A 23,636-nucleotide genomic window follows, 5' to 3' on the forward strand; every position below is an offset into this window, starting at 1 on the left:
CACCACACCTTCTAAGGGGATCAAGGGCAAGTCAGAGGCACAAGGGAAGTGGGGTTAGCATATCGGAGCTCGACTAGGAAGATTATCTTGTGATTAAGGGAGTCATGTCTACTTCCTTTGGTTCTTTCTCTTTATCTTCCTCGATGTACCCGTTCATGAAGAGCTAACCATCCACGGTGCCCCAAGACGTGAACTATGATGCTTTGTATGCTTTGACTACTTGCTTTTAATATTTACAAAGTTCTTTTGATTCATGTGTTAAATCTCGTGTTGCATAACTCGATGAGTTTGATGTGCATAGTTGCTTTGGTAAACTTGGTGTAGGGATTGCCATAGTTGTTGTTACCTTGTGTGATTGCAAAACTCGATGTGTTTGAAATGCACAGTTATCTTGCAAAACTTAGTGTATGTGAGCACCATAGATGCAACATCGCTTTTGAGCACACACTTAAATCTTAAAATGTACCTGGTAGACCTTAGAAGCAAGTCAACATGCTATAAGTCCAGTCCCTGAGGTTCGATAACCCTACACCTCATGGGGGACCACTGTATTACTTATATGCGACCCGTACACTTGCGGAGATTGCATAAACCCTAATCCTATATTTTCTTTTCAGATTAGAGGACATTCCAAAACCCTAATTGTAAGTTTTCATTTCGGAATGCGTCATATCTTTTCATAATGCCTCGTATTTTAGAATCAATGCCCTAATAATTTCTTTTCTTTTATGAATGTCTGCTATTTTTTATCAAAGCCATAATCTTATGTTTTCTTTTGGGAATGTCTACTCGATTAGAATCAAAACCCTAACGATATGTTTTTTTTATAGTAATGTCTCCAATTTTTTAATCAAACCCTAATCCAATGTTTTCTTTTCAAAATGCCTATTATATTTGAATCAAATCCCTAATCCTATGTTTTTTTTTTCGGAATGTCACCTATCTTTCAATCAGAACTTGAATCCTTTGTTTTCTTTTGTTAATATCTCCTATTTATTAGATTTCAATGAAAACCCTAATCCTATCTTTCAAAAATAGGGTTTTCTTTCCGTAATGTCGCCTATTTTTCAATCAAAACCCTAATCTTATGTTTTCTTTACGAAATGCCTACTATATTTGAATCAGAACCTGAACCTATATTTTTCTTTCATAATGTATACAACTTTTTTTTAATCAAACCCTAATCTTATCTTTTGTTTTGGAAAAGTCCCCTATTTATCAATTTTGAATAAAAAACCCTAACCTATATTTTCTTTTCAGAATGTCAACTATTTTTTAATCAAAACCCTATTCCTATGTGTTCTTTTCTTGATGTCTACTATTTTTTAATAAAAACCCTAATGTTATGTTTACTTTTTGTAATGCCTCCTATTTTTAAATCGAAACTCTAATCCTATGTTTTCTTTTCGCAATGTCTACTTTTTTTATAATCAAAACCCTAATCATTTTATTTCGCTTTTTAGTAATGTGTCCTCGCTTTTTCAATAAAAATGCTAATCCTATGTTTTCTTTACGGAATACCTACTATATTTTGAATCAAAACCTTGATCCTATGTTTTTTTCTTAATATCTCCTATATATCAGTTTTGAATCAAAAAGCAAACCCTACAATTTTTTTTCAGAATTTCTCTTTTTTTGCATCATAACCCTAATCCTACCTTTTGTTTTGGGAATCTTTGCCTAAGTTTCCCTTTTTGGAAACGTCTCTATATTCTTCAATCAAAAACTCTAACCCGTATATTTTCTTTTTCGGATTAGGGGATATTATGAGATTCTAATTCTAAGTTTTCTTTTCGGAATGCCTACTATCATTTTGGAATGTCTCCTATTTTAGAGTGAAAACCCAAACCATTTCCTTTCCTTTCCGAATGTCTTCTATATTTTTATCAAAACCATATTCCTATGTTTTCTTTTGGGAATGTCTACTATTTTTTTATCAAAAAGCTAATCCTATTTTTTCTTATAGTAATGACTCCTATTTTTCAATCAAAACCTAATCCTATGTTTTCTTTTCACAATGCCTACCATATTTGAATAAAAATCCTAATCCTATGTTTCCATTTCGGAATGTCTCCTAACTTTCAATCAAAATAATCCTTTGTTTTCTTTTCATGATGTCACCTATTTATCAATTTTAATTCAAAACCCTAATCCTATATTTCAAAAATGGGACTTTTCTTTTCATCATGTCTCCTATGTTTCAATCAAACCGCTAATCCTATGTTTTTTTAGAATGCCTACTTCATTTGAATCAAAACCCTAATCATATGTTTTTAGAAATGGCTCTTGTTTTCTATTAATTAAAAACCCTAATTACATCTTTTGTTTTGTAAATCTCCGTAATTTATCAGTTTTGAATCAAAACTCTAACCTATGTTTTCTTTTTGGAATATCTACTATTTTTAAATCAAAACCCTCATCCTATGTTTTCTTCTATTAATGTCTCCTATCTTTCATTCAAAACTCGAATTCTATTTTTTCTTTTCTGAATGTCTATTAATTTTGAATCAAAACACGAATCCTATATTTTCTTTTCTTAATATCTACTATTTTTTAATCGATACCCAATTATCATATTTCTTTCCGGAATGCCTCCTACTTTTTAATCAAAACACTAATCCGATGATTTCTTTTCACAATGTCTATTATTTTTTAATCAAAACCCTAATCATATGTTTTTCTTACAGAATGTTTTTCTACTTCAATCAAAACCCAGAATTTTATGTTTTCTTTTTAAGATGCCTATTATATTTTGAATCAAAATCCCTAATACTATGTTTTTCTTTTTGAATGTCTCCGTCTTTCAATCAAATCGTCTATGTTTCTTTTTTCTTAATGTCTCCTACTTATCGACTTTTGAATCAAAACTACTAACCCTATGTATCTCTTTCTAAGTGTCTTACATTTTCTAATAAAAATATTAATTGTATATTTTTCTTTTCGAGTTAAGGGTTATTCGAAACCCCTAATCTTAAGTTTTTCTTTTTCAATGCCTCCTCTTTTCGGAATGTCTCCTATTTTTGAATCAAACCTAATCCTTTCTTTTTCCTTTAAGAATGCTTGCTATTTTTATCGAAACCCTAATCTTATGTTTTTCTTTAGAAATGTCTTAATGTCTACTATTTTTAATCAAAACTCTAATCCTATGTTTTCTTTTCGAATGGCTACTCTATTTGAATCAAAACCCTAATCCTATATTTCATCAATTAGAATGATTCCTATCTTTGAATCGAAACCTATGTCTTAATGTCTCCTATTTATCAGGTTTTCAATGAGCAGTTATCTTATCTTTCAAAATTAGGATTTTCTTTTGGAATATCTCATATAATCAAAACCTTGATCCTATTTATGGATACGCCTACTATATTTTCAAACCAAAAATCCTAATCCTATATTTCTTTTTTTTTGAAATGGCTCCTATTTTTTTGAATGAAAACCCTAATCCTACTTTTTGTCTTGGAAATGTCCCATATTTATAAGTTTTGAATCAAAGCCCCAACATATACTTTCTTTTTGAATTTCTTTGATTTTTAATCAAAAATTCTAATCATATATATCTTATAGTAATGTCTCCTATCTATCAATAAATAAACCCTAATCCTATATTTTTCTTTCTTTTAATGTCTACTAGTTTTGAATCAAAATCGTAATCTCATTGTTTCTTTTCTTAATGTCTACTATTTTGAATCAAACCCCAAATCTTATGTTTTCTTTTGAATATCTCATATCTTTCAATGAAAACTCACGAATGTTTTTGTTTTCTTTTTAATGTCTCTCCTATTTATAACTTTTGAATCAAAACACCAATAAAAATGTTTTCTTTCTCTGAATGTCACAATAATCAAACCCCTTATCCCTATCTTTTGTTCTGGAAACTGCGCTATGTTTTAATTTTTCAGAATGTGTCATATCAATCAAAACCATAATCCCTATGTTTTCTTTCGAACAGGGGCATTCCAAAAGCGCTAATCTTTAGTTACCTTTTCGGAATGATTCCAATCGCTTTTGGAATGTCTCTACTTTTTGAATCAAAACAATCATTTAATTTTTGGAATGTCTACTATTCGCGGCCAAAACCCTAATCTAATGTTTTTCTTATGAAATGTCTCCATATTTTCAACCAAAATCCCAAAATCCTATGTTTTTTGTTTGGAATGCCTACTATATTTGAATCAAAACCCTAATCCAATGTATTCTTTTTGGAATATCTCTTATCTTTCAATCTAAAAACGCAAATCTCGTATTTTTCTTAATCCTTCCTATTTATCAATTTTTAATCAAAACCCTAATCTATCCTTCAAAATTTGGGTTTACTACATTTGGAATGTCTTGTATTTTTAGTCCAAACCCAGCATGTCGTAACAAGTGTTTTTGGAATGGCTTCCTATGCTTGAATCAAAAACCCTAATTCTATTTTCATTGAAAACCCTTGTCCTATATGTTTTCTTGTGTGAGTAATGTTATGTTTGTCACGTTTCCTTTCGAATCGTCACGTGTATATTTTAATCAAAACGCAAATCCTAGTATTTTTCTTAATGCTTCCTATTTGTCAATTTTTAGTCAAGAGCAATGAATTCTATGTTTTCTTATGGTAATATGCGGTATAATTCAAAATCCTAATTCGATGGCAGTGTCTTTTACGAGATGCCTACTATAGTGGAATCAAAACCATAATCCTATATGTTTGCTTATAGTAATGTACCACTATGTTTCAATCAAAACCTGTGATTCTGCATTTCTCTCTTTTCAAAATGTTTAGTGGTACTTTCAGTCAAAACCCTAATCTTATGTTTTTGTTTGAAAAATAGGGACATTTGAAAGAAAAACTTCGAGATCGCCTTTATGTACATGATCATAATGGGACATTATAGAAATAATAAGCGAATGTCTAATGAATGAGAGACATTAAAAGAATAGACATTCAAAAAGAAAACATACCGCCATTTATGTCTGCGCATAGCCCGATAGATAATGGAGCACATTTAAAAAGGAAAACATGGGTTATGGTTTTGGATTCATAGCGAGACATCAAAGCTCGACTGTTGGATTCGGGATTTTTGTTTGCAAAACACCTTGCGGACTGGGCGAGAAGAACATGGGGATTAGGTAGATTCAAACATGATGAGCATTCGACTTTAGAATTGAGGGCCTGATTTATGGCAGAACATTACTATAAGCTATTGGATTGGGTCTTTGATTCAGATAAGATTAGAAAAACATGGGATTGAGTGTTTTGAGAATGAAATATAACCGAACATTCTAGCTTATAGGGCGAGTCACACATAGGATTATGGTTTTCAATGAAAAATACGAGAAATAACAAAAAGAAAATATATGATAAGGGTTTTTGATTCCAAATATGATAAAGCATTCGAAGAAAACAAAGGATTAGGGTTGGGTGGCTTTAACTGATCTGATATTATAAGTAAACATAGGATTAGTTTTGATATGAAAAATAGGTGACATTACTTTAAAACAACAGGATTATATTTAGGATTAAGGGTTTTGATTCACAGGTGAAATTCCAGAAAAGAAAAGCAGAGGGATTATGGTTGTGATTGAAAAGCCATGAAGGACATTTCAAAATAAAATACAAGATTAGGGTTTTTGATTAGGCAGCAGTAGTGAATCTCTCAAAGGAAACATAAGATTAGATTTCGGAATTACGAGTATTAGCCATTATGAAAAGAAAAGCAGTAGTGGACTATTGTAGAAAATATGAGACATTAGTAAATCTAAATTTTCTTATAGTAGTGTCTGCATATGATGAAAATAGCGGAGACATTTCCTCTAAAATATACAGGACCAGGCTTGATTCAAAAATAGTGAGACATTACAGCTCAGACAGTTGAGTTTTTGTAAACTGAGCAGGTGGCCACCAAGAATTAGGTTTTGATTCAAAGGCCGAGATAAAGACATTTCGAGATGGAAAACATAGGATGAGGTATTGATGCGAAAGATGAGGAACATTCGAGAAAGCATAAGATGAGCTCGTTTCGATATGGTGGGCGTTACGAGAAATGGAAACTGCGATGACCAGTTTTCGATTAAAAATAGTAGCTGTGCTCCTGAGAGAAAACATGGGATTATGATTTCTGATTCAAAAATAGCGACATCTGATACAAAATATACTACAATGACATTTTGATTAGAAAAGAAATTTGAGGCATTTAGAAGAAGAAAAACATAGGATTATGGATTTGATTAAAAACCCGAAAAATACTAATTTTTCAAAAGAAATAGAAGATTATTATTTTTCATTAAAAAATAACAAATATTTCTAGAAGAAAACATAGGATTAATTTTTTAACTAAACTATAGTAGGAATTCCGAAAAGAAATATAGGATTAGGGTTTTGATTGAAAAGAGACATTCTATAAGCTTATAAGATTTTGGGTTTTGATTCAGATAGGGAGTTAGAAAGAACGGAAAAAGGGTTAGGGTTTTGACTCAAAAATAGGAGGCATTCCAAAAGGAAAACAAAGGATTAAGGTTTCGATTCAAAACTGAAAAATATGAAATATTACTCTAAGAAAATATAAGATTAGGTTTTGATTCAAAACTTAGTAATAGGAGACATTAAGAAAAGAAAACATAGGATTTAGAATTTGATTAATAGGTAGTTGACATTACGAAAAGAGAAACAAAGGATTAGTGTTTTCAAAAATAATATTAGGGTTTTGATTAAAAAAATGATACATTTGGGGAAAAAAACAAGAATTAGGGTTTTGATTCAAAAATATTAGACTTTCTGAAAAGAAAATATAGGATTTTGATTTTGATTCAAAATATGAGACATTTCGAAAAAGAAAAAAATACAAGATTAGTGTTTTGATTAAAAAATAGTAAGATTACGAAACGAAAACATAGTATTAGTTTCTTAATTCAAAAATATGAGACATCAGTAAATCCTACATTTTCTTATAGTAATGTCTCATATTTTTGAAAAATAGGAAACATTTCTGCAAAAACATATAGGATTATGCTTTTGATTAAAAAATAGTAGACATTCCAAAAAGAAAAGAAAGGATTTGGGTTTTGATTGAAAAATAGGTGACATTCTAAGTCGAAAACATAGGATTAAGGTATTGATTGAAAGATAGGAGACATTCCAAAAAGAAAGCATAGGACTAAGTCAGATTTTCGTTTCAAATATGGTAAGGCGTTAAAAATGGAAACACGGTGCTCGAGGTTTTGATTAAAAAATAGTAGCATTGATATAAGAAAACATATGATTAGGATTTTGATTCAAAAATAGTAGACATTCTGAAAATAAAACATAATATTCGTATTTTGATTGAAAAATATGAGGCATTTCGAAAAAAAAAACATAGGAATAGGGTTTTGATTAAAAACCAAAAATACGAATTTTTTCAAAAAGAAATAGAAGATTATTGTTTTGATTAAAAAATAACAAACATTTCTAGAAGAAAACATAGGATTACTTTTTTAATTCAACTATAGTAGGAATTCCAAAAAGAAATATAGGATTAGGGTTTTGATTGAAAAAAAAGGAGACATTACTATAAGATATATAGGATTCTGGTTTTGATTCAAAAATTATAGACATTCCAAAAAGAATATAAAGGGTTAGGGTTTTGATTCAAAAATAGGAGGCATTCCAAAAGGAAAAAAGCGGATTAAGGTTTTGATTCAAAATTGAAAAATAGGAAACATTACTCTAAGAAAATATATGATTAGGTTTTGATTCAAAACTTATCAATAGGAGACATTAAGAAAAGAAAACATAGGATTTAGGTTTTCATTAATAGGTAGGAGACATTACGAAAAGAAAAACAAAGGATTAGAGTTTTGAAAAATAATATTAGGGTTTTGATTAAAAAAATCAGACATTCCGAAAAGAAAGCAAGGATTAGTGTTTTGATTCAAAAATAGTAGACATTTTGAAATGAAAACATATGATTTTGATTTTGATTGAAAATATGAGACATTTTTGAAAGAAAACATAGGATTAGATTTTTTATGGGAAAATAGGAGACATTAATATAAGAAAACATAATATTATTGTTAAAACAAAGAATTAGTGTTTTGATTCAAAACTGAAAAATTGTACACATTCCAAAAAGAAAACATAATAATAGGGTTTTGATTCAAAAATAGCTGAGATTCTAAAAAGAAAGTATTAGGTTTTCTTATTGGAAAATAGGAGCATTCCCAAAAGAAAACATAGGTTAGGGTCTTGTTTCAAAATTGATAAATAGGAGATATTAATAAAAGAAAATATAGGATTTAGGTTTTGTTTACAAAATAGGAGACATTCTGCAAAGAAAAACATAGGATTAGGTTATTGATTTAAAAATAGTAGACATTACAAATAGAAAACAAAAGATTGGAGTTTTGATGTAATACTGAAGAATAGGAAAAATTGAGAATAAAAATAAGATTTGAGTTTTGATTGGAAAATAGGAAACATTACTATGAGAAAACATAGGATTAGGATTTTAATTATAAAATATGAGACATTACTAAAAGAAAACATAGGATTATGGTTTTGATTCAAAACTACAAAATTGGGTTTTCATTGAAATATAGTAGGCGTTTTGATTAGAGTTTTCATTGAAAGATAGGAGACATTCCTAAAGGATAACATTTGGTTAGAGTTTTGATTAAAATATATTAAGCATTCAAAAAATAAATCATAGGATTTGGGTTTTGATTGAAAAATGTGAAACATTACTATTAGAAAATATAGGATTGGTGTTTTGATTGAAAACCCCAATCCTATGTTTTCTTATAGTAATGTATCCTTTCAAAAATTTGGTTTTGAATCAAAAACATAGTCTTATATTTCCGAAAAGAATACATAGGATAAGTGTTTTGATTAAAAAATGTGACATTCCGAAAAGAAAACATAGCATTAGGGTTTTGATTTAAAAAAAGGAGTCATTCTGAAAAAAATAAAAAGGATTATGTTTTTTAATTGAAAAATAGGAGACATTTGTAAAAAAAACATAAGATTAGGGTTTTGACTCAAAACTGATAAATAAGAGACATTAAAAAAGAAAACATAGGATCCTTGTTTGGATTGATAGATAGGAGGCATCCCGAAAAGAAAACATTGGATTGGGATTTTCATTCAAATATAGTAGGTAATCCGAAAGAAAACATAGGATTATTGCTTTGATTCAAATATAGTAGGCAATTTGATTCAAACATAGTATTCATTCCGAAAAGCAAATATAAGATTAGCATTTTGATTCAAAAATAGAAGACATTCATAAATAGTAGACCTTCCAAAAGAAAACATAAGATTACGGTTTTAATTTAAAGATACGAGATATTCCTAAAATAATCTATAGGATTAGAATTTTAATTCAATAATAGGAGGCATTACGAAAAGAAAACATAGGATTAGGTTTGGGGTTCAAATATAGTAGCCATTCCGAAAATAAAACATAGGATTAGGGTTTTGATTGAAAAGTAGGAGATATCACTATAAGAAAATATGGGATTAAAGTTTTGAATGAAAATTAGCAGGCATTATAAAAAGAAAATATAGGATTATGGTTTTAATTCAAAATAGTAGACATTCAGAAATGAAAACATTAGATTAGGATTTTAATTGAAAAATATGAGATATTTTTAAAAAAATAGGATTATTGTTTCAATTAAAAAAATTACAGACATTCCCAAAAGAAAACATAAGATTAGGTTTTTGACTTAAAAATATGAGACATTAGGAAACAAAACATACGATTATTTTTTTATTCAAAAATAACAGATATTTCTAAAAGAAAATATAGGATTATTATTTTGATTAAAAAATACCAGACATTCAAAAAAGAAAGCTTAGTATTGTTGTTTTTATTCAAAAATGATAAATATGAGATATTAAGAAAGTAAAACATAAGAGTTGGGCTTTGTTTGCAAAATTTTAGACATTTCGAATTGAGAAGATAGGATTAGGTTTTTTATTCAAAACCAAAACATATTTGACATTTTGAAAAAAAAATATAGAATTAGGGTTTTGATTCAAAAGGCGTAGACATTCCCAAGTGAAAACAAAGGATTAGGGGTTTGATTAAAAAATAGGAGCCATTAAGAAATGAAAGCATTGGATTCGGGTTTTAATTGAAAGATACGAGACATTTAGGCATTCCGAAAAGAAAACATTGACTTATGGTTTTCATTGAAAAATAGAAGACATTACTACAAGAAAACATATACGTAGTGTTTTGATTCAATAATAGGAGGAATTCCAAAATAAACTTAGGATTAGGGTTTTGATTGAAAACAATGAGACATTCACAAAAGTAAAAATAGTATTAGGGTTTTGATTCAAAAATAGTAGACATTAAGAAAGAAAAATAGGATTCTAGTTTTGATTGAAATATAGGAGACATTACAAAATGAAAACATAGGACTAGGGTCTTGAATAAAAATTAGCAGACAATACTAAATCCTATTTTTCAATCAAAACATAAGGTTGGGTTTTTTATTAAAAAAAATGAGACATTTCAAAAAAAGAGTAAGGAAAAGAGTTTTGATTGAAAAATATGAGACATTTCAATAAGTAAACATACGGTAATTCTTTTGATTCAAATCTGAAAAGTAGGAGAAATTCAGAAAAAAAAAAAACAATAGATTAGAGCTTTGATTCAAAAACATTAGACAATATGAATAGAAAATATAGGATTAGGGTTTTTATTCAAAAATAGGAGATATTCTAAAATGAAAACATAGAATTAGTGTTTTGATTGAAAAATTAAAAAATATTAGACATTCTGAAGGTAACACATAAGATTCGGGGTTCGATTCAAAATAGAAAAATAGTAGACATTACTAAAAGAAAACATAAAATTAGAGTTTTGATTCAAAAAAAGGCAGTCGTTCTGAAAATAAAACATAGAATTAGAGTATTGATTAAAAACCAAAAAATAAAAAATAAACACTACCAAAAGAAAAAACATTGGATTAGCATTTTGATTCAAACCCAAATAATAGGAGATATTGCGAAAAGAAAACTTAGGATTAGGGTTTTGATTCAAAAATAGAAAACATTAGGAGAAGAAATAATAGGATAAGGTTTTTGATTCAACTGAAATTTAGGTGACATTTTGAAAAGAAAATGTAGGATTAGTGTTTTAATTGAAAAATATGAGACATATAGAAAAGAAAACATAAGATTATAGTTTATTTGAAAAAATAGGAGACATTTGGAAAATTCAGAAAAGGATTACTGTTTTCATTCAAAACTAGAAAATATTAGGCATTCCGAAAAGAAAAAATGGGATTAGGGTTTGATTAAGAAATAGGAGACATTCATAATGAAAACATAAGATTAGGGTTTTCATTAAAATTTAGGAAACACTCGAAAAATAAAACATAAGATTAGAATTTTGATTGAAAACTGATAAATAGGAGACATTCTGAAAAGAAAACATAGAATTAGTGTTTTGATTGAAAAATAGGAGACATTGTGAAAATAAAACATATTATTATGGTTTTAATTAAAAAGTAGGAGACATTCTGAAACGAAAACATAGGATTAAGGTTTTGATTCAAAAATATGAGACATTACTATAAAAAAAAGGGGACATTTGAAAAAGAAATCATAGGATTAGAGTTTTGAATCAAAAATAGCAAACATTTTAGAAAGAAAACTTAAGATTATATTTTTGATTAAAAAATACTAGACATTCAGAAAAAAAAAACGAAAGGATTAGGTTTTTGATTCAAAAATATGAGCCATTAAGAAAAGAAAACATAGGATTAAAGTTTTTATTGATAAATAGGACATATTATTATATAAAAACATAGTATTGTGGTTTTGATTCAAAAGTAGCAAATATTCAGAAAAAATAGGATTATTTTTTTGATTGTAAAATTTGAGAGATTTCAAAAAAGAAACATAGGATTATTGTTTTGATTTAAAGATTGGTGACATTCCTAAAATAAAACATAAGATTAGGATTTTTATTATAAAATATGCAGCATTCCGAAAAGAAAACATAGGAAGAGACTCCCAAACAAAAAATAGGATTAGTGTTTCGATTAAAAAAATGAGACATTTTGAAATGAAAACAAAGACTTAGGGTTTTCATTCTAAACTAAAAAATATAACACATTCCAAAAAGAAAACATATAATTTTTGTTTTGAATGAAAAATAGGAGATATTTCAAAAAGAAAACATCGTCAGGGTTTTGATTAAAAAATATGAGACATTAATATAAGAAAACATAAGATTGATGTTTTGATTTAAAACCGGAAAATAGGGTACATTTCCAAAAGGAAACACATGATTACTGATTCGATTAAAAAATAACAGACATTTCCATAAGAAAACATAGGTTAAGGGTTTTGACTCAAAAACAGTAGACATTCCAAAAAGAAAATAAATCATTAGATTTTTTATTCAAAAATAGGAGCCATTCCGAAAGGAAAACATAATAAAATGGTTTTGATTGAAAAATGTGAGACATTATTATAAGAAAACATAGGATTAGTTGAAATTAAGAAAATAAAACATTGGATTAGGGTTTTTATTGAAAAATAGGAGATATTACTATAAGAAAACATAGGATCATGGCTTTGTTTAAAACATACTATACATTAACTAAAGAAAACCTAAGATTACGGTCTTAGTTGAAAAATATGAGACATATCGAAAAGAAAAGATATGATTATGGGTTTGATTAACAATATTAGACATTATGAAAAGAAAACATATGATTATAGTTTTGATCCAAAAATAGCAGACATTTTAAAAAGAAAACATAAGGATTACGGTTTTGATTATAAAATATGAGATTTTATGAAAAGAAAACATACGGTCATTGTTTGGATTCAAAAATAGCAGACATTCCAAAAAAAAAACATAACATTATGGTTTTGATTCAAAAATTGGAGCCATTCTTGAAAAACAATATATGGTTAGAAATTACGTAAACAAAACATACTATTACGGTTTTGATTGAAAAATACGAGATATTTCGAAAAGAAAATATAAGATTAGGGGTTTGATTGAAAAGCAAAAAATAAGGGACATTTCCAAAAGAAAATATAAGATTAGGGTTTTGATTAAAAAATAGACGGCATTCCAAAAAGAGAACATATGATTAGGGTTTTTATTCAAAAATAGGAGGCATTCCCAAAAGAAAACATAACATTAGGGTTTTGATTGGAAAATATGAGACATTTCGAAAAAGAAAATATAGGATTTGGGTTTTGATTGAAAGATAGAATTAGTAATGTTTTCTTTTGGAATTGTCTCTTTTTTCCAAAAATATGTGACATTTTGTAAAGAAAACATCAAATTAGGATTAGAATTTTGATTAAAAATAGGAGGCATTACTATAAAAACAATAGAATGAAGGTTTTGATTCAAAATAGTAGACATTCTGAGATTAAAACATAGTATTAGCGTTTTGATTGAAAATATGAGACATTTCAGAAATAAAGCATAGGATTAAAGTTTTGATTGAAAAATTGGAGATATTATTATTAGAAAACATACGATTAGGGTTTTGATTTAAAAATATTAAACATTTTGAAAAGAAAAAAATAGTATTAGGGTTTAGATTAAAAAATAGGAGACAGGTGTTCAGGGGAGTATTGTTTCAATTGCCCGCTCCCACATACATTTTGAGTGATATACTTTGTATTGTGCTTGCATGCATACATTGAGGGCAATGTACATCTTATGTGTGTGTGTGTGTGGGGGGGGTAAGTTCACATTACCCATGCTTTATACCTACATGCATGCTTATGTAGCTAATGGCGATTCACCTTAGTTGCAATGACTTTATTCTTGACTTTAGGAGAATCTTCATCATAGAATGTTTTCATGCTCTAGTTTTTACTTGGATTTTTAGGATTTTTTACCCGATTGACACTTGTTCACTTGTTGGACTACTCGCTCATTAAACTCTTTTGGAAACTCAGGTTCGATGTTTAAGGGACTAATTAGTGCTATTTCTTGTGTTATTTGTGCTGAAAAAAAAATGAAAAGAGAAAAATACTTGTTTTAGTTGTGCATTTAAGGTGAAAAGAGCTACCACCTATGAAGTATAAAGATACTCTAATAAGTGGGATACTAGTGATGCTCTAATGAGAGAAAGAGCTATCTCATGGGATGAGTGAAAGCTACAACCCCAGTAGAAAGAGCTACCACCTTAAAAGTGTGAAAGCAACCTTGGTGGCCGCCTAGGAAAGGGCTACCATAGAGGATTTGTGAAGCTACTTCCTTCTCTTTTCTTTTTCTACATAAATAAGTCCCAATCAATTAGAGCTTTGGGAAGTACATGCTTGATCAGTGCTTGTGTATTAGTAATATGAAGTATTCTTTTCTTATGATGAGCATTACTTTTATCATATTTTAGCGATAATACATGTGTATTTGTGAACTTTCGTTCATGAAGGGTTGTGAAGCCAATTATGAAAGAAAAAAGCCAAAGTAGATTGTGACTGTACTTTGTTGATGAAGTCATGGGGTGAACAAATGTGAAGACACAAGTTGTAATCAAAGATACATGAATGTGTGCCAATCACTATGAGCTCAAGAAATTACATTGTTCGGAGGGGCACAAAAGCAGTCACATTTGCTTATTCTGACTTGTACAATGTTAGCAAGATATTCACCAATATGGCATTTTATTGAAGAAGCGATGCGATCTAGGGCATAGACGTGTGCCCATTTATGTTACCTCGATGAAAAGTGTGGATTCGGGAGTATTTTGCCGGAGTACTATTGTCGCAATTTATTGTAGCACTTACTGTTCACAGGCCACAGAAAATTAGATTTCTAGAAATCCACATGGGCGTGTGGAAATTCCACACAAACATGTGGATGCTCGATTCCAGCCATTTATAAAGCCACAACTTGTACTGATTTGGACATCCATCTTTCATCGTTCTCTCCATCTTTTCTCCAAATTTTGGGAGGCCTGCGGCCAGGGTTTAGAGGGGCTTTCGCAAGGGTTTTGGAGTGGTTCTACGGTTTTAACAGCAAATTTCTCTTTGAAAATAGTTATTGGGGGCTTTCATCGGCACCGATCCGGCGAGGTGTGCCCTAGGCTTGACAAGAGGACTATTGGAGAGGACGAGGCTATTTCACAAGATCATAGACACAAATGCCGAGGCAGTTTTCTTATGGATTACATGTTTTTTTATTTTTCAATTTCATTATTGATTGTATCTTGCTCCATGGAGAGCTAAACCTCTTAGTGCGTACTTGGACTTGTGTTTCCCTATGATGTTATTGTTTTATTGACCATATATTATGTTTTCCTTAATTGATGTCTATAATTGAGTTCCAATCCTGAATGCTTGTTAAATGATTTCTCCCTTAGAGTGATACTAGGGTTGAGACACTACAGCATTGTAGTGTTTTAGCGGAATTTTATTGCCGGCGTTTTATTAAAACACCAAAACATCTATGGCGTTTTCACTGTGAAATGCCACGAATGCGCCTTCTTCGATTGAGTAATTGGACATTGGCGGCGTTTTACTATGAAAACGCCAGCATTGGGTTTTCTGTAGCTGCGTTGATGATATAAACGCCGGCAAAGTGCAAGCGCACGCTATCAGAAAAGGATGGCGCGAAGAATTTCCAAACATCAACGGGGTTTTCTCCAAAATGCCATGGAATATGCCGGGAAATGTTTTAATTTAGCGGCATTGTTTGAGTAAAATGCCGGGACTAGTTCCTAATTATATGCCTGCGTTTGTATTAAAAACACCATTATGGGTTTTTTATCGGTATATATACGGCGTTTGCATTTTAAAACGCCACTAAAGCAACTTCTAGTATGGAAGAGTGGAACTTTGCGGCATGTTGATGACAAACGCCGAGAAAGTTTTTTGTTAGAGCGGCATTTGTAGTTTTAAAACGCCGAGAAGTTATTATTTTTCGCAGGGTTTCCTTTTAAACGCCGGGTAAATGCCTTGATTTGGTGACGTTTTTGGCTAAAACGCCGGTAATATTTATTATTTCTCTCCCCATATTCGGCCCTTGTCTGCGCGCAGGTTCTCTTCTCCATCAGAGAAAAGCTCCAGCCTTCCTTCTTTCGCAGGGTTTCCTTAGTTTCAATCCCAAATCCTTCTCCAATCTCCACCTTTTCCCTCGATCTCGCTGCTATTCAACGCCGTCGCACACCTCCAGTTACTGGTTGAGCAACTTCTCTAAGATCCAACTTCTCGAAGCTCCAGCCTACCTTCTTTCGACGGAGTTTTCCCCTTCAGGTTGCCAATTTGTTTGCCTTTTTGGTTTGTGTTTCAATATTAATCTGCTGTGATTTCTTTAACACATGCTTTTTAGGGCTCAATCACCATCATCTCCAATTCATCTTCGGCCACAGCCGCCGCACAGAGGCTCTCCTGGAAGCTGCTCCCCTCTCCTCTCCAGTGCCCAATCACCATCATCTCCAATTCATTGTGGCTCCCGAGCATCGATCACTGGTGGTACTTCCGTTACCCTTTTCTCATCCTTTGCTTCATTGTCGTTCCTCTTTTAGGATTTTATCTACATATTTGTTTTTTTCTTTTTCTTTTTTGATTGATTTGGATGGTGAAATTCTATTCAGCTTGCTTGAAATCATGTTTGCATGGAGATGTTGAATTTGGACATTTATCTTGCTTGTTTTGATTTGGGGTTTGTTGAAAATTTTGGTCTCTTTAGTGTTTTTCAATGGTTTACAGATTCCTTCTCCAACAGATTATTGTACTTTGATGAAATGATTATTGTATCTCAATGATCTTTGCAAATGTCTGGAGGAAGGCTGCCAAGTCTGCGCCGTAGATGATCCGGTGATCTGCTGTGACATTCACCTGTGAAAAAATATATAATGGATCTCAATAAAGAGAGTTATTTTGGAATAATTGGACCATTATTTGTTACAATATACTCTTGTTCATTTCACCCAAAAAAAAAGGATGAAAGTACTATTAAATGTCACCGATATTTAGTTCCACAACATAATCTAGTTAGAAGAAAACTAAATGAACTACATGGACATCTTCAGCTTAAAGCAATTGAAAATTCACATACACATGGAAGAACTCATGCATTGATTTATTGATTGTTCTTGTTCATTTCAGAGTTTAGAGCTCCAACTAGGAAATATGAATTGAATTAGATTTGGAGCTTAGTTGGAACCAAGCTAAACTTAAGCCACTTCAGAGAAAGCTTAGGAAGAACAGAAAATAACCAGTGGTTTATGACATGAAGCATCCTGTTCAATCTTCTATTTGATTGTTTATTTGAGATGTTGATAATTGTGGTATGGTAACAGAATGAATAAGTATGCATATCAAGATTTGATTAGTAAAGATTCCAACATGCAATTTACACATTTGTTATTTGTAACAAAGGTGCAGCATTAGTGAAACCCAAGCTAGTTTGGGTATAGATTTGGCATTGGCTGCCAAACCAACGGGTTAAAAAATGATGCATGTTTAAACTAGAGACTACAAAGAAGAGAAAATTGGAGAACAAACCCTCGACGTTATTCATTTGAATTTAGACATACTCAACTAGAACGGAAAACCTTTGAACAGAAATCTAATAAAAATTAAGTTTGACATATTTTCACTAAAATAATTACTTGGATGGAATAAGAATGCATATGTTTTATCATTTAATAATATATATAGTTCTATTTCAACTACAAGTGCACTCACAACTATATATATATATATAGTTTACTTCTACCTAGTCAAATTGATAATTAATTTCCTTGATTTTTCATATAAGGTCACTTTCTCATTTGTTCATGAAGATGCTATAGCCTTGTAGACAACTTTGTAGAAAATAAATGAAAGGTTACTTCAAAGAATAAACAAAGAAAGCATTTTTCTTTACGCTAGCTAGTAAGAGGAACTTTAAACATAATCATCACCATGATTATTAAATGGTCTCCATTAATAAACATATGAAACACATTATAAGTTACCAACTTATATCAATGAGAAACACCTGAGCTCATTGATTAGATTCATTGTGCAAGCTTATATACATATCTCATTTTGCACATGAACAATTGGAGGTATGAAAAATATATAAGATCAAATACTTGTGAAATATTTCATATGATTGTGATGGCATCATGGTTTGATGGCTATAATTTCTCAAGATAAGACACTTGATTGGTTTGCACATTACAATTGTAAGCACTATATTAACTTCATTGATGGTAAACAGTGATGGATAAGAGTTGGATGCATAAGTCAAGATTGTCTAACGAGTATGCAAAAGGAGTGGAGTCATTTCTTGATTTCGCATTTGATAAGTCAAGTGAAGACAACATGATTGTTTGTCCTTGTGTAAAGTGTGCGAATGTTCATTGGCACACACAAGAAGTAGTGGAAGAACATTTAATGTGTGATGGAATCCTACGGGGTTACACTTGTTGGTTCTTCCATGGGGAGCTTGTTCATTCTTCAACATCTAATTTGGATAACATAATCACAATGCCTCCAAGCACTACTCAACCTACTTCAACCTTTCATAGTAGCCATGGTGCCATGGGAGAATTGTTACGTGATGCTTTTAACATCCGTCATGATGTTCATGGGGGCATTGAACCTAATATTGGAGATGTTGTCAATGATGAAGCCGAAGTCCATGATGGGGCAGGTGAGGAAGAACCTCCTACGGAAGCAGCAAAGTTCTACAAGTTACTTGAAGATATGAATGAGAAACTTTATGATGGATCGAAGCATTCCAGGTTGTATTTTTGCATTCGTCTCTTCCACCTAAAATGCATATGTGGGATGAGTGGAAAAGCGCTCGATTACCTAATTGAGTTTTTGAAAGAATTTTTCCCAGCCGCTGCCATTCCTACAAATAGTCGTGAATCAAAGAAGGTCATCAAAGACTTAGGACTTGGTTATGAAAAAATTCATGCTTGCACTAATGATTGTATGCTCTATTGGAGTGATAAAGAAAATCAACAAGCTTGTCTTGTTTGCAGCACTTCTTGATGGTTGTCCACGGATTCTAACCATTCTTCCAATGATGATGATGAAATGGTCCACAAAAGACCAGTGAAGGTTTTGCGTTATTTTCCCATCATCCCAAGATTACAAAGAATATTCATGTCGTCGAGGACTTCTGGGGATATGACTTGGCATGTTGATGGTTGTACAGAAGATGGGTGTTTGAGGCATCCTGCTAACGCTGAAGCATGGAAAACGTTTGACACGAGATATCCAGACTTTGCTTCTGATCCTCGAAATATTAGGCTCAGACTTTCCTCTGATGGTTTTAATCCATTCAAATTCTATCGAGTACTTCTTATAGTACATGGCCGGTGGTGTTGATCCCTTATAATTTGCCACCGTGGAAAGGGATGAAGCAATCTTCTTTCCTCTTATCCATGATTATCCCTGGAGTTAATGGTCCCGGAAATGACATTGACATCTACTTGCAACCTCTAATCAAGGAGCTGAAGCAACTATGGGTTGGTCTTCAGACATATGATGCATCAAGGAAACAGAACTTCAATTTGCGAGCTGCTCTAATGTGGAGAATAAATGATTTCCCCGCTTATGCAATTTTATCTGGTTGGAGAACGAAGGGAAAGTATGCTTGCCCTTGTTGTGCTGCAAAAACAGCATCGAGATGGCTATCCAATGGACAAAAGTTTTGTTATATGGGACATCGGCGGTGGTTAGCTAAAGATCATCCATATAGGCTCCAAAAACATCTATTTGATGGTACTTTAGAGCTACGTGAGGCTCCTTTATCTACAAGTGGGTCAAACATCTTGTTGATGTTAAATGATGTGCAATATAGTTATGGGAAACGAATAAAACAAAGGCTAAGAAAATCAAAGGCTTCTAGTAGCTCAAAGAAAAGACAGAGGCAAGAATCCAATTTTCAAGAAGATAGTGTCATGGACAAGGAAGAAGATGAATCACAAGAAGCAGATTTGTGGAAAAAGAGAAGTATATTTTTTGATTTACCATATTGGGAGCATCTCCTTATGCGGCATAATTTGGATGTGATGCACATTGAGAAGAATGTTTGTGAAAATATTATTGGAACCTTGCTTAATGTTGATGGGAAATCAAAAGATAATTTGAAAGCCAGACTTGATTTGGTAGATATGGGAATTCGTCATGTTCTTCATCCTGAATATCTTCCTAATGGAAGAACAAGGTTGCCTCCTGCTATTTATTCAATGACAAAAGGGGAGAAGGATGTGTTTTGCCAAGTCTCGAAGAACATTAAAGTTCCGGATGGTTATTCCTCAAATATATCAAGATGTGTGAACCAAAAGGAACGGAAGCTACATTCTCTAAAATCACATGATCATCATATACTACTCCATGATTTGCTTCCAATTGCTTTACGCTTATCATCATCAAAACAAGTGATGTGTTCCATTTCCGAGCTTTGCAATATATTCAAAATTCTTTGTGGTAAGGTTCTCAACGTTGAAGAGCTCGACAAACTTCAATATCGAGCATCGATGGTTTTATGTCAATTAGAGAAGATTTTTCCACCATCTTTCTTCACTATAATGGTCCATTTGCTTATTCACCTTCCATTGCAAGCCAAACTTGGTGGACCTGTCCATTACCAATGGATGTATCCAATTGAACGGTAAAATTTCCTACTATAGACTTAGTTTTAATTAGTAAGAATTAAATTTATTTTTTAGTTGACATGACATACATGTTTTAGGTTCTTGTTGAAGTTAAAGAACTATGTGCGGAACAAGAGATATCCTGAAGGTTCTATTGTCGAAGGTTATTTGGCAGAGGAATGTGTGACCTTTTGTTCCCGATATCTGGAAGATGTTGAAACAATATTTGATAAACCATCAAGGAATTTGGGAGAAGTTCATGATGAGGCACTCGGGGGAACTTATTTATTTCATAGTCATGGACAACCAATACGCCAATTTGAAATTACAGAATTAGATGCTAAATCATTGGCACAAGCACATCGATATGTCTTATTACACCATGACGTTACTGTCACACTACAATCGTGAGTGAAGCATTTCCATCTGTTTTAATTTGTATGGCATAATTTTACAATTTGTATTGCAATTAATTGTAGTGAGTACAAGAATATCTTAAGACAACAAATGCGTGCACGCCGTTCAACCGCTCGTGATGTTGATATGCAATTTACTAAGACCTTTCATGAATGGTTGGCCGAAGTTGTAAGTGATGAAATTAGAAACATAATTCTCTATAAATTTTTTGCTTTTTAATTCTATACATATATTGACCCAATTTCTTAGGTTTCTCGTGGAAGAAATGTGACCGAAGAAGTTAGGTTCCTTGCACAAGGACCAAACCGAATTGTTAAGCGATACAAAGGATATATCATCAATGGATTTCGCTTCCATACCAAATCTCGTGAGAGATTAAGGAGGACTCAAAATTCCGGATGTGTTGTTACTTCTTCAACAGTGAGTTATGCTAGCGCAAGTGATGCGAACCCCGTGCAAGGAAATATTTACTATTACGTGATTTTGAATGACATAATTGAGCTAGATTACTTTCAAAAATTCAAAGTTGTGTTGTTTCGATGTGATTAGGCTGATGTTACTAATAGTCGGGGTATCAAGAAAGATAAATATGGATTTACCATGGTGAATTTTTCTAGATTAATCCATACAGGTGCCAATGTCATTGATGAGCCTTATGTATTTTCATCACAAGTGAAGCAAGTATTCTACAGTAAAGATCTCACCGAATCTGGATGGTATGTTGTGATACGCAATCATGCTAGGGAAGTGTATGACATGGGTGATGAATCGACAGAAAGTGGTCCTCGAACTGACTGTTTTCCTACTAGTAGTGAAGGCATTTTATCTTCTAACGATGATGAGCAATGGGTTCATGAAGATGCCAATGAGGATGTATATGCGGCTTAATGATCAGTAAATTGCTTCGTATTTGTACGATGAGTTACAATTTTGCAAATTCAAAATTTCTAGTGTGAGTTTTTCAACTTTGCAAACATGCAGTATGAATCAATCATGATATTTCCATTAGGTTTTGAACTTATGATGTTAATCTTCTGTTTTTACTAGCAATCCTACTATTTGATATGTTGAATGTTTTGAACTTTTCAATGGTGCATATCTTTCAGTGCATTAGCATAAACTAGGACTTGGTTAGCCTTTCTCATATTCTTCCTGCATGACAAGTTAAATACATAAAAAAAAACACTTAAAGATAACGAGGGATTGATAATTTTCTGAAAAGTCTTGTGCATTCAATATTATAGCTTCTTGTCATATTCATGTATGACAATATTTACGCATTAAATTACCATAAAGACTAGTGTCATGAAATTTACTTATGGAAGTTATCCTTTCAATGAATTATTTGGAGTTTGCTATGCTGTACAAGTGTGATTCATATTAATTGTTTGGTGACTTTGTTGTTCCTTTTATCATGATTTATCTAAATCATTAAGGTTGTTCTTCTCCAACTTCACTTTGGAATATTTTATTCAATTGCGCTATTGGGCAATGTTAGATTTTATATGTTTGGTACTAGTGGGCTCTATATGGGCTCTATATAGGCTTAGGAGTCTTACACCAAAAAATCTCAAGACTTAGTAGCTCAACCCCTATACCTATATATAAACCCATTACACTTCTATCACACAACCGATGTGGTACTATATTTCCAACACCCTCCCTCAAGTTCAACTCGGTCGAACTTGCACAGACTTGTACACCAGAGGTCTGTTTACATGGACTTGTACACTAGTTGTGTCTCAGAGGTCCTACACACATGGAGGTCATATACACATGGACTTGTACCACATCGGTGGCTCCACTATATTTCTCTGATACCATGTTAGATTTTATATGTTTGGTACTAGTGGGCCCTATATGGGCTCTATATAGGCTTAGGAGTCTTACACCAAAAAATCTCAAGACTTAGTAGCTCAACCCCTATACCTATATATAAACCCATTACACTTCTATCACACAACCGATGTGGTACTATATTTCCAACAGGCAAAATATTAGAGTTAGATAAAACTTGGAGATGACTACAGGGTTGTTTTTTGTGTAATCTCACACATTTGATATTTTAACCAAAGTCTTCATGTGTAAACTTAGTTTATTTCAGTGTAAGGAGGTATATATGTAATTTCTGTAATTTCAGAAAATATTTAAGCTTAATTTGAATTATTAATTATCTTCAAAGGCTAACTTTGTCATTGATCAAGTAGTCTTACAATTAACTTTATGTCGAGTTTAAATCTTATGGGACGTGGTTTAATTATCATTTAACTTTGTCATTGATCAAGTAGTCATACAATTAACTTTATGTCGAGTAAGAAGCTCGATTATGCTTCCATTATAAATAAGTTTAGAAAAAGTTTGCATCAAGGAATTCCATGGATTATCATCTTCACAAGAAAATGTCCATAGATTTAGAGCTTGCTGGGGTTGTCTGATCTCCAAGCAGAAGCTAATAAAAGAGTTTAAAAACGAAGCATTAATTTGATGAATATCCAGCTCGATTAGGCTAGCAATGAATCTCCTTTCCACTTCTAAGGTCTCTTAATGCTGCTAGCCTCGAATGGCAGCGAGTTAGAGTGAATTCATTAGCTTTGACACTGTCGATCTGCATTGCACGAAAGAGATGCGAGCTTCTTGAAACCGGCCATTCCTCGTTTTGGGAATGC

At 31.8% G+C, this 23,636-nt stretch overlaps 1 protein-coding gene across 1 annotated transcript; it reads left to right on the top strand.

Moving 5' to 3' along the window:
- Positions 1 to 19,338: 19,338 nt before the first annotated feature.
- On the top strand, positions 19,339 to 21,858 carry LOC120251857. Its single transcript, XM_039260512.1, has 5 exons — positions 19,339 to 20,570; positions 20,652 to 20,960; positions 21,033 to 21,138; positions 21,220 to 21,390; positions 21,520 to 21,858. Exons 1-5 carry the CDS (start codon positions 19,339 to 19,341, stop codon positions 21,856 to 21,858), a joined length of 2,157 nt encoding a protein of 718 aa, XP_039116446.1.
- Positions 21,859 to 23,636: the final 1,778 nt, after the last annotated feature.

Source organism: Dioscorea cayenensis, chromosome 20, assembly GCF_009730915.1.
Source record: "Dioscorea cayenensis subsp. rotundata cultivar TDr96_F1 chromosome 20, TDr96_F1_v2_PseudoChromosome.rev07_lg8_w22 25.fasta, whole genome shotgun sequence".
In the NCBI taxonomy this organism is placed as follows: domain Eukaryota; kingdom Viridiplantae; phylum Streptophyta; class Magnoliopsida; order Dioscoreales; family Dioscoreaceae; genus Dioscorea; species Dioscorea cayenensis.